The 13673-nt window shown below is 43.9% G+C and overlaps 1 protein-coding gene across 7 annotated transcripts in view; it reads right to left on the reverse strand.

The window, feature by feature from the left end:
• Positions 1–13673, reverse strand: part of GPSM1 (G protein signaling modulator 1) — a 264883-nt gene that overhangs the window by 142320 nt on the left and 108890 nt on the right. For all 7 annotated transcript variants that reach the window (XM_056540981.1, XM_056540980.1, XM_056540979.1 and 4 more), the window contains 2 exons: positions 6383–6491; positions 1742–1865 (listed from right to left, as the gene is read on the reverse strand). In XM_056540981.1, the coding sequence (XP_056396956.1) occupies positions 1742–1865; positions 6383–6491 (233 nt within the window). The remainder of the gene's footprint in view (positions 1–1741; positions 1866–6382; positions 6492–13673) is intronic.

Consider the following 13673-nt stretch of genomic DNA (forward strand, 5'->3'; position numbering starts at 1 on the left):
GAATCTGGAATGCTGAATTTCTATATGCCTGACCTTCTGTTCTCATGGGAGAGAAGCTGGAGGAAAAGGTGTCTGGCAGTGGCCTATTCCCTTCTCCCCATTAAGAACACACACATGCTTACCTAAACCATGCAAAAATGTGTACGGTGAGGTCAAGACAAAAAACTGTTGGCCAAATAAGTTTTTCAGATGGCAGCTATTGATGGCGTATGTTTGGCATTAGCCAGGGTGAAAAGCTACAGGTGGACTTGATGAAACCATATAACACCATGTATATATTCTGATTCTAGTTTTGTCACTTTTATCCCTGGCAGAGTTCTCTGTGCACTAAAGGTATGCGCCCATTATTAAATGAAACAGACTGACACATCCGTATGTGCCCATTACTGCAGTTACACCTTAAAAATCAACATGCCAAGTTAATATACACACTCTGTTCTGCTTTCTCCACACTACACCACAAACAGACTGAATGTCAGAGAAGCTGAACTTCACAATCCCTCAGCAAAGGTTATCATTTCTGATCTCCACCATCAGTCACAATTATGTATAATGTACTGTGAAATATATTAAAACATAAATTATACACAAGTCTCGAGAGAAGACTCAGAGCCCTGTGAAAGTAGCTCCCGATGTGCAGATGAGTTATTGTCACGTGGATCAGCTTATGTTCTGTGACAGAGAATACATTCAGTATACCGTGTCCAAGCAGATCTGTCAATCTCGCTTCATAAAAATGATAGATGGTTAAAGAGCAATTGCATTTACAATCAATATTTAAATACTATGGATACCTCAGCAAAATAAGCAATTTTCAATAGCGTTGTAGTACTTTAGAAACATTAAATGCTGTAGAGTACGGCTTCTGCAGCTCACATGTATTACAATGCACTGCAAGCTGCTCAGTGCCATTCTGTGCTCAGTCTCCAGCCTATCGTATTCCCTTCCTGAACATTCATCAAAGCTCAGATCTAAGTAGATATCAGCAATTTGTATTTATTTAGATTTGAGTTTAGATTAGAACTGGAGACTGGAGCCTGAATTGACATGGAATCCCAACTATTGGAATTCACACTGAACAGCATCATGGAGCTTGTAGTGTATTGTAATACATAGATTAGTCATACTACAATTCACTACACTACACAATTTCTTGTATTTATTTTAAAGCTGATAGCTTGTTCTGTTCAAAACTACTACAATGTATCCAATCTAGACAATAGACTATAGGCTTATGTTCAATTCACACAGATGCCAGGGTTGTATGATCCATGGTAAATTGCTTTTGAATGGGATCTTACCAGTTTCTGATTAATTCTATTGACTTTTAATGGGTTCATCAGGTTCCTTTTTTGTTACTGTGAAATAAGGCAGCAACATGAAGTCACAACTGTTTTAAGTACCATTCATAGGGGTATCCCCATCTTACAAAGTAATTATATATATATATATATATTGCTAGAATTTGCCATCCACCAACACTGAGAACAAATGGGGTACAGTGTTGATTTAAAAGGGGAACAGTGCTAAATAAGTGATGCATTTATTTTATTCTTACAACTGGTGGGGGTCCCAGAGGTCGGAACCCACCAATCATAAAGTAATACCATATCCGAGCAATACACCATCACATCATAAGATGGAAACATCCCTTTTCTGCTCATAGAATGTTTACCATTTCTACATCCCACTAATGCTCTCATAAAGGTAAACATAAAATATAGGAAAAGCCGCAGCGTACCTTGTGCTTTATAGCCTTCACATTGAGAAGCGTCTCCATCATCTTCACTGGATCCGATGCCAAGTGCAGACTGTAATTGTGTTACATTCATGCGAGCTGTCAACTCTCCATTTCGGTCACCGATCTAAAAGAAGCAACACAAGAGAAACGAGTCAGTGAGAAACTGAGAAAGAGTAAAAGCCTTGGTCATTTCCATCTTTTGCTTATATGGAAGAAAGAACATCTCATGGGAATTATTCTTAAAATAAGATAATGAATTTCTATTTATGCACTTTTCCTTTGATAATACTGTCTGCTAAGTAGGTGGAACTCAATTACAAAATTCTGTAACTATATATAAGTTTACAGCATTGTGAGCTCACTAGAAGAGATACAATGTGTCGTCTGGACAACTCCATCTCAGGGGCATATAGAAAGGTGGAACAAACCCTTTAAATTATGAAATTACACATCATCCTAGAGCAGCTATTACAGGAAACATATGAGTTTACTACACACTTTTCATTCCTTCAAGTTCCCCCACAGTAGGTTGGCAGTATAGTTCCCCCCACACTAGGTTGTCAGCATATATCCTTCCACATTAGGTTGTCAGCATAGTTCCCTCCACATTAGGTTGTCAGCATAGTTCCCCCACACTAGGTTGTCAGCATAGTTCCCTCCACATTAGGTTGTCAGCATAGTTCCCCCACACTAGGTTGTCAGCATAGTTCCCCCACATTAGGTTGTCAGCATAGTTGCCCCCACATTAGGTTGTCAGCATAGTTCCCCCCACATTAGGTTGGCAGTATAGTTCCCCCCACATTAGGTTGGCAGTATAGTTCCCCCCCACATAAGGTTGGCAGTATAGTTCCCCCACATTAGGTTGGCAGTATAGTTCCCCCCACATTAGGGTTGGCAGTATAGTTCCGCCCACATTTGGTAGGCAGTATGTTCCCCCACATTAGGCTGGCAGTATAGTTCCCCAACATTAGGTTGGCAGTATAGTTCCCCCCCAAATTAGGTTGGCAGTATAGTTCCCCCCACATTAGGTTGGCAGTATAGTCCCCCCCCCCACTTTAGGTTGGCAGTATAGTTCCCCCTACATTTGGTAGGCAGTATGTTCCCCCACATTAGGCTGGCAATATAGTTCCCCCACATTAGGTTGGCAGTCTAGTTCCCCCCAGATTAGGTTGGCAGTATAGTTCCCCCCCCCCCCACATTAGGTTGGCAGTATAGTTCCCCCCACATTAGATTGGCAGTATAGTTCCCCCACATTAGGTTGGCAGTATAGTTCCCGCCACATTAGGTTGGCAGTATAGTTCCCCCACATTAGGTTGGCAGTATAGTTCCCCACATTGTAATTTACAAATCTGTTTAACTTTCTGGAGCCAGTTTATATGAAAAAAAAAAATTCTGCCGGAGTACCCCTTTAAGCAAATGTAGCAGAAGTGAACACGTGTGACACCCCAATAGGGTGAGATACATGGGACCCCATTCTCTTGACAGCCTGGTCCCAGTAGTTAGACACCCCCCCCCCCCCCCCAGTGATCATCCAGTTACTCTTTATCCTGTGCATAGGGTAAATATTTTGTTGGTGTGACATCCCCTACTGCCTCTGTACCCCATATAGCTAAATCTGAGCCCTAAATACTCAGTATCTAACCATAAATCAAAAAGCCGGACGGAATTAATGGGACCTTCAGTAAACCTGGGGCCTAATCCCAACCATATAAGAAGCTTATTAAGGCAGAGAGGCTGACAAAAATTCCCTTGCTGCACCATTGAAAGCAAATACTTCTAGAAAGGTTTAGAAATATACTTACTTATCACTTTTCAACTACATTTAATGGGCAAATCTTGTCCAAAAGTGCAACAGCACTAAATACTCAGTATAACTTATTGGGGATACATGGGGTTAACACATTGGGTGGTTATTAAACATTATGTTCCTTTCCGGACTATATTCTTCATTGAGAGAATTTGCAAGACTTAAGCAAACAAACAAAAGGAACATTTGATCCTGACAAACATTGGTAAAAGGACATTACATAACTGGATGTAAAACCAGAGCAGCTGGCGGACATGGAAGCCTTCTTCACGTAATAGAAGAGGAGATATAGTCCTATTAAACTTGTTACATTTCTAGATTTTACTCATGAATATTATAACTTATAATATTGTGATGAATTAGGACATCTTTTATTTTCATTGCACTTCAATTTAGCATAATATTGGTAGAATTATAGGGAAGTTGGCCAGGTAACATGCAAGTCATAACATTTACTAGACAAGATTTGCTACTGTAATGGCCTATAGGACCAGAAAGGGGGACATCTAGAATACATCTACATAAACATAAGACAGCATATTCTCATCTAGAATAGCCCTTTCCATATGATCTATTAGAGCCATAATGCCAACCTGTAACTTTCCAGCTGTTACAAAACCACAACTCCCAGCATGAATCCAGGAATCTTGTATTACAGCATATGGACACCCCTTAGAGCAGTACCAAGCTCAGGATCTATTTCTATGAACCAGGATAGATTCACTGACCAGTAGCATCACTCACTCTGGTGGACTCTGTCTGCCCATGTGTTGCATCACATAGACAGATGCTGCAACAGGCATACAGCTCAAGGCAACATTAGTTTGTTTACCAGTGAATCTTGTGTTTACAGCCTTCTTAAAGAAATTGTCCAGGATTAGAGAAAAGTGGCTGCTTTCTTTCTAGAACACTATGCTTGTTCATGTGTAGTATTAGGTACAGTAACTCAGCTCCAGTGAAGTGAAAGGGGCTGAGCTAAAATGCAGTGTCCCGGTGCGGAACACACTTGTCCTCCTGTCCCATCAGGTGGATGTCACCTAGCGTGTTTGCTCCTGCTCAGATGTAAATGTGTTATTTAAAGGAAACCTGTCAGCCTGTTCGACCACACTAAACCCAATACACTGGGTTATAGTGTGGGGGAACAGAAGTCCAATGAGGGACCACTTACTTAAAGAGTACCTGTCACCAAATAAACTTTCCTAAACTAACTCAGGCTATGTTCCCTAACTACTCCTAACACCCCACCCGCTGTTAAAACATTTTTTACAGAGCTTTAAAAAGTGTATCATACCATTATTCTTGCTCACATTGAGGCTCTGTGCAGCTTTCAATTTGTACATGTTTCAGTCTGTGCAGCTTTCAGTGAGGCTCTGTGCAGCTGTCAATCAAGCTCAGTGCAGCCAGAAGCACTTCCTGAGTTTGGTCTCCTGCCAGTCCAGGAGGGGACCAAACTCACTGTATTAATTGCAGCAGTGAACTGAACAGCGCCACCTAGTGGCCGATTTTTCTATTACATTTTAAACATATTTATGTTGACAATTTTAAAAGCAAGTGAATGGGAAAGTGTCTGATAATTACACAAGGAACACTATATTAAATGTTTTATTTGGTGACAGGTCTTGAGATATGTCCCCCAGAACATCCTCTGCTGAATTTAGTGAATTGTGTGCAGTGGGCAGGGTTCTAACAAAACCGGATACGGGGCGAAAATGAGCCGACCAGAGTCACTGTCTGACTCCAGTTGGCTCATTAAAGTGAATGGGTGTCTCCAGCTGAAACACGGGATCTGGAAGCCGTAGGCTGCAAACATAGTGTGAATGGAGCCTAACTGTTTGACTTGCGGCAGGGAACAGAACAGAGCCACCTAGTGGCCAATTTTTCAATCACATTAAAAACGTAAAGGTTGAGAATTTTAACAGCAAGTAAATAGCAAAGTGTCTTATAATTACATAAGAAACAATATATTAAAAGTTTAGTTTGGTAACAGGTACTCTTTAAATCATTTAAGCCAGTCCAGTCTAACCAATATTCAGCAAATAAGCTAGCTAATCAGGAAGGACAACAAGTCACATAGTGCCCTGAAGCAACTCTGATCCCGATAGCAAACTCTTGTGAACTTTGCACAAAAAGGGGGGTGATTTAAACTTTTATTAGGGAAGGGGTTAAATGATCTTTATTAACTTTTTTTTTCACTTTTTTTGCAGCGTTATAGCCCCCTCCAGTGGCTATAATACTGCACTAACTGATCTTTAATATCGATCTTTGTTATCTCATAGGATAACATTGATCGAGGATTCTGCCACTTGACTGCTCATGCCTGTATCTCAGGCACTGAACAGTCTTTCGGCGATCAGCGACGCAGGAGGAAGGTAAGGACCCTCCTTGTGTCTGCCATCTGTTCGGGATGCCGCAATTTCGCTGCAGCGGTCCCGAACAGCCCACTGAGCTTGCCCAGAGCAGTGTGCTTTCACTTTCACCTTTTCACTAAAGGGTTAATAGCAAGCGGCACCGCCGTGGCCCTGCGGACAGAAAGGGAGCAGACTCAGGGCGTACAGGTACGCCCTGCGTCCTTAAGGGGTTAATGACAGCCGAACCCGCCAAATATTAGGGGATTGACAACTATCTCGCTCAACATCAGAGGTCAGGGGAGAGAAAGGTCAGGCGTGTTGGACTTAATCATGCCAGATCCTACTGTTTTCAGGAAGATAAGCTGCCCCCAGAGATGTCACTCAGCAGATTATTCCATCTCCCTGTTCAGAATACATGCATGCCAGGCGTATATAATACCTTAAGGCTGGACATCATAATTTTATTGTATACTGCAACCTTCTTACCTCACATGAAATTTCCATGTGCTTCCTTGCATAGCGAAGGGCTTCCTCATGGTTCCCTAAAGATACATAGGCATTACCGAGACTCCAGGATGCCCTCCCTTCTCCTACCCTGAAACAAAACATGAAAAATTGTCAGGGGGCAATTCATAGTGTAGTTCACAAAACAACACAGAAGTTCACATAAAACAGGAGAAGTAGATTCAGAGTAAATGTTTGTGAATAGCTGACCATTCTGACCAATTGATGCTATTGTTTTCACTCATACAGTATGGGAAAAATTATTTAGTCAGCCACCAATTGTGCAAGTTCTCCCACTTTAAAAGATGAGAGAGGCCTGTAATTGTCATCATAGGTATACCTCAACTATGAGAGACAGAATGGGGGAAAGAATACAGGAAATCCCATGGTAGGTTTTCCTATGAATTAATTGGTAAATTCCTCAGTAAAATAGGTATGTGATCAACTACAAACAAGCAAGATTTCTGGCTCTCACAGACCTGAAATTTCTTCTTTCAGAGTCTCCTCTGTCCTCCACTCGAAGGACACCAGAAACAAAATTGTAGACCTGCACCAGGCTGGTAAGACTGAATCTGCAATAGGCAAGCAGCTTGGTGTGGAGAAATCAACTGTGGGAGCAATTATTAGAAAATGGAAGACATATAAGACCACTGATAATCTCCCTCGATCTGGGGTTCTACACAAGATCTCACCCCGTGGTGTCAAAATGATCACAAGAACGGTGAGCAAACATCCCAGAATCACATGGGGGGACTTAGTGAAAGACCTGCAGAGAGCTGGGACCAAAGTAACAAAGGCTACCATCAGTAACACACTATGCCGCCAGGGACTCAAATCATGCAGTGCCAGATGTATCCCCCTGCTTAAGCCAGTACATGTCCGGGCCCGTCTGATGTTTGCTAGAGAGCATTTGGATGATCCAGAATAGGATTGGGAGAATGTCATATGGTCAGATGAAACCAAAGTAGAACTTTTTGGTAAAAACTCAACTCATCCTGTTTGGAGGAGAAAGAATGCTGAGTTGCATCCAAAGAACACCATATCTACTGTGAAGCATGGGGGTGGAAACATCATGCTTTGGGGCTGTTTTTCGGCAAAGGGACCAGGACGACTGATCCGTGTAAAGGAAAGAATGAATGGGTCCATGTTTCGTGAGATTTTGTGTGAAAACCTCCTTCCATTAGCAAGGGCATTGAAGAGGAAACATGGCTGGGTTCTTTCAGCATGACAATGATCCCAAAAACACCACCCAGGCAACAAAGGAGTGGCTTCGTAAGAAGAATTTCAAGATCCTGTAATGGCCTAGCCCATCTCCAGATCTCAACCCCATAGAAAACCTTTGGAGGGAGTTGAAAGTCTGTGTTGTCCAGTGACAGCCCCAAAACATCACTGCTCTAGAGTAGATCTGCATGGAGGAATGGGCCAAAATACCAGCAGCAGTGTGTGAAAACCTTGTGAAAACTTACAAAAAACGTTTGATCTCTGTCATTGCAAACAAAGGGTATATAACAAAGTATTGAGATGAACTTTTGTTATTAACCAAATGCTTATTTTCCACAATAATTTGTACATAAATTCTTTAAAAATCAGACAATGTGATTTTATGGATTTTTTTTCTTATTATATCTCTCATAGTTGAGGTATACCTATTATGAAAATTACAGGCCTCTTATCTTTTTAAGCGGGAGAACTTGCACAATTGGTGGCTGACTAAATACTTTTCCCCCCACTGTACCTCAAAACAAATAGGAGGATTTAATCTAAGGAAAGCAGGAAACCCGAAATGTGTGCACCTAACATGGTCTAAAATAGGTTAATGTGAATCCTAAAGGCCCGACAATTGTAGATGAAGACGTTTTGATGTCGGTCAGTGTAGATAGAACTACATACCCAAGATTCAATTAAAGATAAAGGATCAAGCCAAGAGAATAGAAGAAAAATAATCCAAGGGGGTGGAACGTGCCACAGAAGATTCAGAGGATGGGGTAAGGAAGAAAGTTGTAAAGAATGTAAGTAATAACTAGGATACACACAGAAACTAGTAAGCAGTCTCCTCTGAACTGTCACATGGTGGGAGCTCTCTGTAGATAGGAGGATTATCCTCGCCTCAGAATCCACAATAGAAAGCTGGGAACTAGACAGGGGGTTGCCCTAGACAAGGCATGAAGGGCTTAGAGCATGTTTTAACACTTTAGTGTGGGAAGAAAATAATGGATTTTCAAAAGGATATTGACAATTTACAGCCAACGTCTTAAAGAATTGGAACAGGACATGAAGGTCAAGACAACGTCACTGACGTGATGCTTTGCTGGCTGTCGGAGGCCCTAAGGCCATTAGTCACTGTCACAGGGGGCACTGGGGCTAGCAGTCACTGTCATGGGGCACTGGGGCTGGCAGTCATCTGTCATGGGGGTACTGGGGCTGGTAGTCAACTGTCATGGGGGTACTGGGGCAGGCAGTCAACTGTCATGGGGGCACTGGGGCTGGTAGTCATCTGTCATGGGGGGCACTGGGGCTGGTAGTCATCTGTCATGGAGGCACTGGGGCTGGCTATTATGGTCAAGAAAGGCTGGCTATAGCTGATACAGGGATAATGCTGTCACTGTTATAGGAGGGGCTGCCTATGGATGCAATGGAGGGACAGACTATCACTCTTCTGGGTGCAGTCAGTCACAGGGGCCGTCACCTGTTGAAGTTAAGTAGAACTGCTTAGGTGGCAGTGGGCATGTAAATAAAAGGGCATCCAAATGAAAACAGAAAGAACATATATATATATATATATAACTTTTTTCTTATCTCCATGTGGAAGGACATACACATGCATGTTAATCTTGCCAGGGGGATCTAAGGATTGGTGCTAGGAAAGATGTCACTATGTGGGCAGACTTTTCCCATCCCATTGATGAACACATTTGTCAGCTTCTTTTAAGAATATATAGCTGATAAAATAGAAAAACAGATTAAACAAAGTATGCATAGAGAGGTTAAGAGATCCATTTGTTCTCTGTTTGGGGTTGGGATTACACCTTATTCTTTTTGCAGAAACAATGGTAACAGTAAGGAGATATTATTCCGAATCACAGTGTAAGCTTAATACCTCTGGTAGGAAAACTCAGTGTCTAGACCTCAATGTAAATGTATAAATGCACACACACACACACACACACACACATTATATAGACCCCTCATGTATTGTGCTACCATGACACCATTGGCTCAGCCTGTTCTTACATAGGAGAGAGGACCTGTCCTCATACTATACTGTCCTTACATAGTAGAGAGGACCTGTCCTCATACTATACTGTCCTTACATAGGAGAGGAGATCTGTCCTCATACTATACTGTCTTTACATCGGAGAGAGGACCTGTCCTCATACTATACTGTCCTTACATAGGAGAGAGGACCTGTCCTCATACTATACTGTCCTTACATAGGAGAGAGGACCTGTCCTCATACTATACTGTCCACATAGGAGAGAGGACCTGTCCTCATACTATACTGTCCTTACATAGGAGAGAGGACCTGTCCTCATACTATACTGTCCTTACATAGGAGAGAGGACCTGTCCTCATACTATACTATCCTTACATAGGAGAGAGGACCTGTCCTCATACTATACTGTCCTTACATAGGAGAGAGGACCTGTCCTCATACTATACTGTCCTTACATAGGAGAGAGGACCTGTCCTCATACTATACTGTCCTTACATAGGAGAGAGGACCTGTCCTCATACTATACTGTCCTTACATAGGAGAGGACCTGTCCTCATACTATACTGTCCTTACATAGGAGAGAGGACCTGTCCTCATACTATACTGTCCTTACATAGGAGAGAGGACCTGTCCTCATACTATACTGTCCTTATATAGGAGAGAGGACCTGTCCTCATACTATACTGTCCTTACATAGGAGAGAGGACCTGTCCTCATACTATACTGTCCTTACATAGGAGAGAGGACCTGTCCTCATACTATACTGTCCTTACATAGGAGAGAGGACCTGTCCTCATACTATACTGTCCTTACATAGGACAGCGGACCTGTCCTCATACTTTACTGTCCTTACATAGGAGAGAGGACCTGTCCTCCTCCTATACTGTCCTTACATAGGAGAGGACCTGTCCTCATACTATACTGTCCTTACATAGGAGATCAGACCTAGATACAACAATGTTATAACATGATAGATCAAAAAAAGATTTACATTTTTGAATGTTTCATTGCTTTGGCCCAATGGCAGCTAATCAGTGATTTTCTAACCAAATGCTTATGTCATCCTCTATGGCCACCTTAAGGAAGGTTTTGCCTAGAAATAGTCTAAGCAAATGGAAAAAACATTACACAGTTTTTAATTTTATTCCCGATAATAGAAATACCTTCACATTCATTGAAAGATCAGTATGACTCTACTTCCCCTATGAACACTAAATGTTATCCTACAGCTCCCTCATGTGGCCAAATGAGACATAACACAATTCTGATGGTATAGCAAGCAGAATTTGGTGATTTTCACTCTTGACTTCCAGTAGGTGAGAATCTTGTTAAGGACTATACTGTCCTTACATAGGAGAGAGGACCTGTCCTCATAATATACTGTCCCTACATAGGAGAGGAGACCTGTCCTCATACTATACTGTCCTTACATAGGAGAGAGGACCTGTCCTCATACTATACTGTCCTTACATAGGAGAGAGGAGACCTGTCCTCATACTATACTGTCCTTACATAGGAGAGAGGACCTGTCCTCATACTATACTGTCCTTACATAGGAGAGAGGACCTGTCCTCATACTATACTGTCCTTACATAGGAGAGAGGACCTGTCCTCATACTATACTCTCCTTACATAGGAGAGAGGACCTGTCCTCATACTATACTGTCCTTACATAGGAGAGAGGACCTGTCCTCATACTATACTGTCCTTACATAGGAGAGCGGACCTGTCCTCATACTATAATGTCCTTACATAGGAGAGCGGACCTGTCCTCATACTATACTGTCCTTACTGTGAGAAGGTATGGTTATTGATGGGCGATATGTGTCACCAAGGTTCCTGGCCTTGGAGAGGTAAGAGCCGGTAAATTTCCAGTGTCTGTGCTGCGGCGCAGACTGATACTGTGACCGTAGTATGGCTGGAAGGCGAATCCGGGAAGGCTCTAACTGGAAATTACCAAGTGCTGGGTGGGAGTCATGCCCCACAATCCAGGCCGGCTTTTGTTGGCCTTAATGCTAGGCTGCCTCACCGGCTGAGGGGGATTTGCTAGTAGCAGCTCACAGTGCCAGAGAAAGCTGTGTGTGGAATTCTTCCTTCTGGTTTCTCCAAGAGTGGAAGCTGCTGAACAGCCTAAGCTGAAGGCCTGGAAAAGTCTTGCTTGATGCCGCACGGCAGGAAATACAGGTGGACTTTTGTTACATTTTCCTTTTGGTTCTGTGTTTAAAGACTGATTGCCTGTGCTTAGTGTGAATAAAACACTGAACTTTGATTTTAAAAGCACTGTCTCCTTGCCTCTATACTGCAACCGCACCTATCTGCAAGAGCGAGTCATCACATTTGATGGAAGATGCGGGCACGCAGTAAGGTCAGCGGGTGAATTGCAGTACGCGGTTGCCAAGAACCTGCAGTAGTTGTTGCTAAGGGCAACGAACCGCCGACAAGTGACTGTCCAGGGTCTGCAGTGAACTAGTGTTTGCAGCGTTGCCAAAATGGAGGCCATGGTGAAAGAGCTCATGGAGGCCAACTTGCAACAGCGGGAGACGTACAGGCACCAGCAGGAGCCAACAAGCACCAGCAGGAGACCAACCAGCTTACTTCTACAGCACGTGATGGCGCTTCAAACCGCAGCGACGACCCGGACCAACCCTGACGCCAGGAAGGCTGTGAGGATGGCGATGCCAAAGATGACCGCCGTGGATGAGGTCAAGACCTATCTGGCGGTCTTTGAAAGAGTGGCTGTGAGGGAGAGGTTACCCCGGGACCAGTGGGCTGAGGTCATCACTCCATTTCTGACGTCCGGGTCCCAGCAGGCATATTTTGACTTACCTTATAACGAGGCAGCTAACTACAACACGGTCAAGGGTGAGATATTAGCAAGACTGGGGGTTAATGTGTGGGTCTGGGCCCAGCGAGTAAGGCAGTGGGAGTATAAGTTGGCTGAGCCTGCCCGGCCGCAATATTATGACCTATTCCAGCGGCTGCAGAAGTGGTTGCAGCCGGGGGTCCTGAGTCCCACTGCCATACTGGACCGACTCCTGGCCAATATGTTCTGGAGGGCTCTGCTTTACACCCACAAGAGCTGGATTGGCCAGGCATCCCCAAGTAACGCGTTGCATATGGTAGACCTCGTGGAGAGGTACAAGGCCACCATCAAGCTGCGGGAGGGGACGGTTAAACCAAGGAGGTCCCCAACCTTGCGTGTCGTGGAGGCATTGTTGGACTCGGGGAGTATGGTGACCCTGGTGAGGTCCAATCTGGTGCCACATGTGGACTACACGGGACGACAGGTGGGGGTTTTGTGTATCCACGGGGACATAAAAGACTACCCCACCGCCCTGGTGACCATGACAATCCCAAACGGCCCATGGACTCATAAGATGGCGTGGCTACAAAGCTTCCCCACAAACTGATTATTGGGAGGGACTTTCCAGGATTTGTGTCTTTGTGGCCCCAGATAAGAGTTCCCCAGACCTATGAGGCAGGGGTGTCCTCAATAGACTGGTCCTACTCAGGGGTGACTCCGGAACCCTGGGATCCTGAGACAGAAGCAACCACGGTTGGGGTGACCACTTCTACAGTGGAAGAGACGGATTCATCTCCACTGCAAGTAATGGTGGGAGACGTGGAGAAACTGCCGTCAGGTCCCGAGTTGGCAGCTCTCAATGTCTCTGGAGAAAATTTTGGTATAGCACAGCACCAAGACCAGACATTATCTCGGACCGTGGAAAATGTCTTAATTGTGGAAGGTGCACCACAACACCCGGGGGCTGAGACTGTGTACCCCCGCTTTGTGATCCACAAGGGGACACTGTGCCAGGTAAATCAGGTGCGGAGTGAGAACGTGGAAGAGTTGGTGGTTCCTAAAGCATATCGGAGATTGGTGTTAGAGTTAGCCCATCAACATGTTCAAGGGGGGCACCTGGGCCAGCAGAAGACGCAGGACCGAATTTTGCAGCGTTTTTACTGGCTCGGTGTGTATAAAGAGGTCGAGAGATACTGTAAATCTTGCCCAACTTGTCAAATAACTAGCCCTCAGCCACATTACCGTAGTCCGCTGGT

This window comes from Hyla sarda, chromosome 9 (assembly GCF_029499605.1).
Source record: "Hyla sarda isolate aHylSar1 chromosome 9, aHylSar1.hap1, whole genome shotgun sequence".
NCBI classification, from domain to species: Eukaryota; Metazoa; Chordata; class Amphibia; order Anura; family Hylidae; genus Hyla; species Hyla sarda.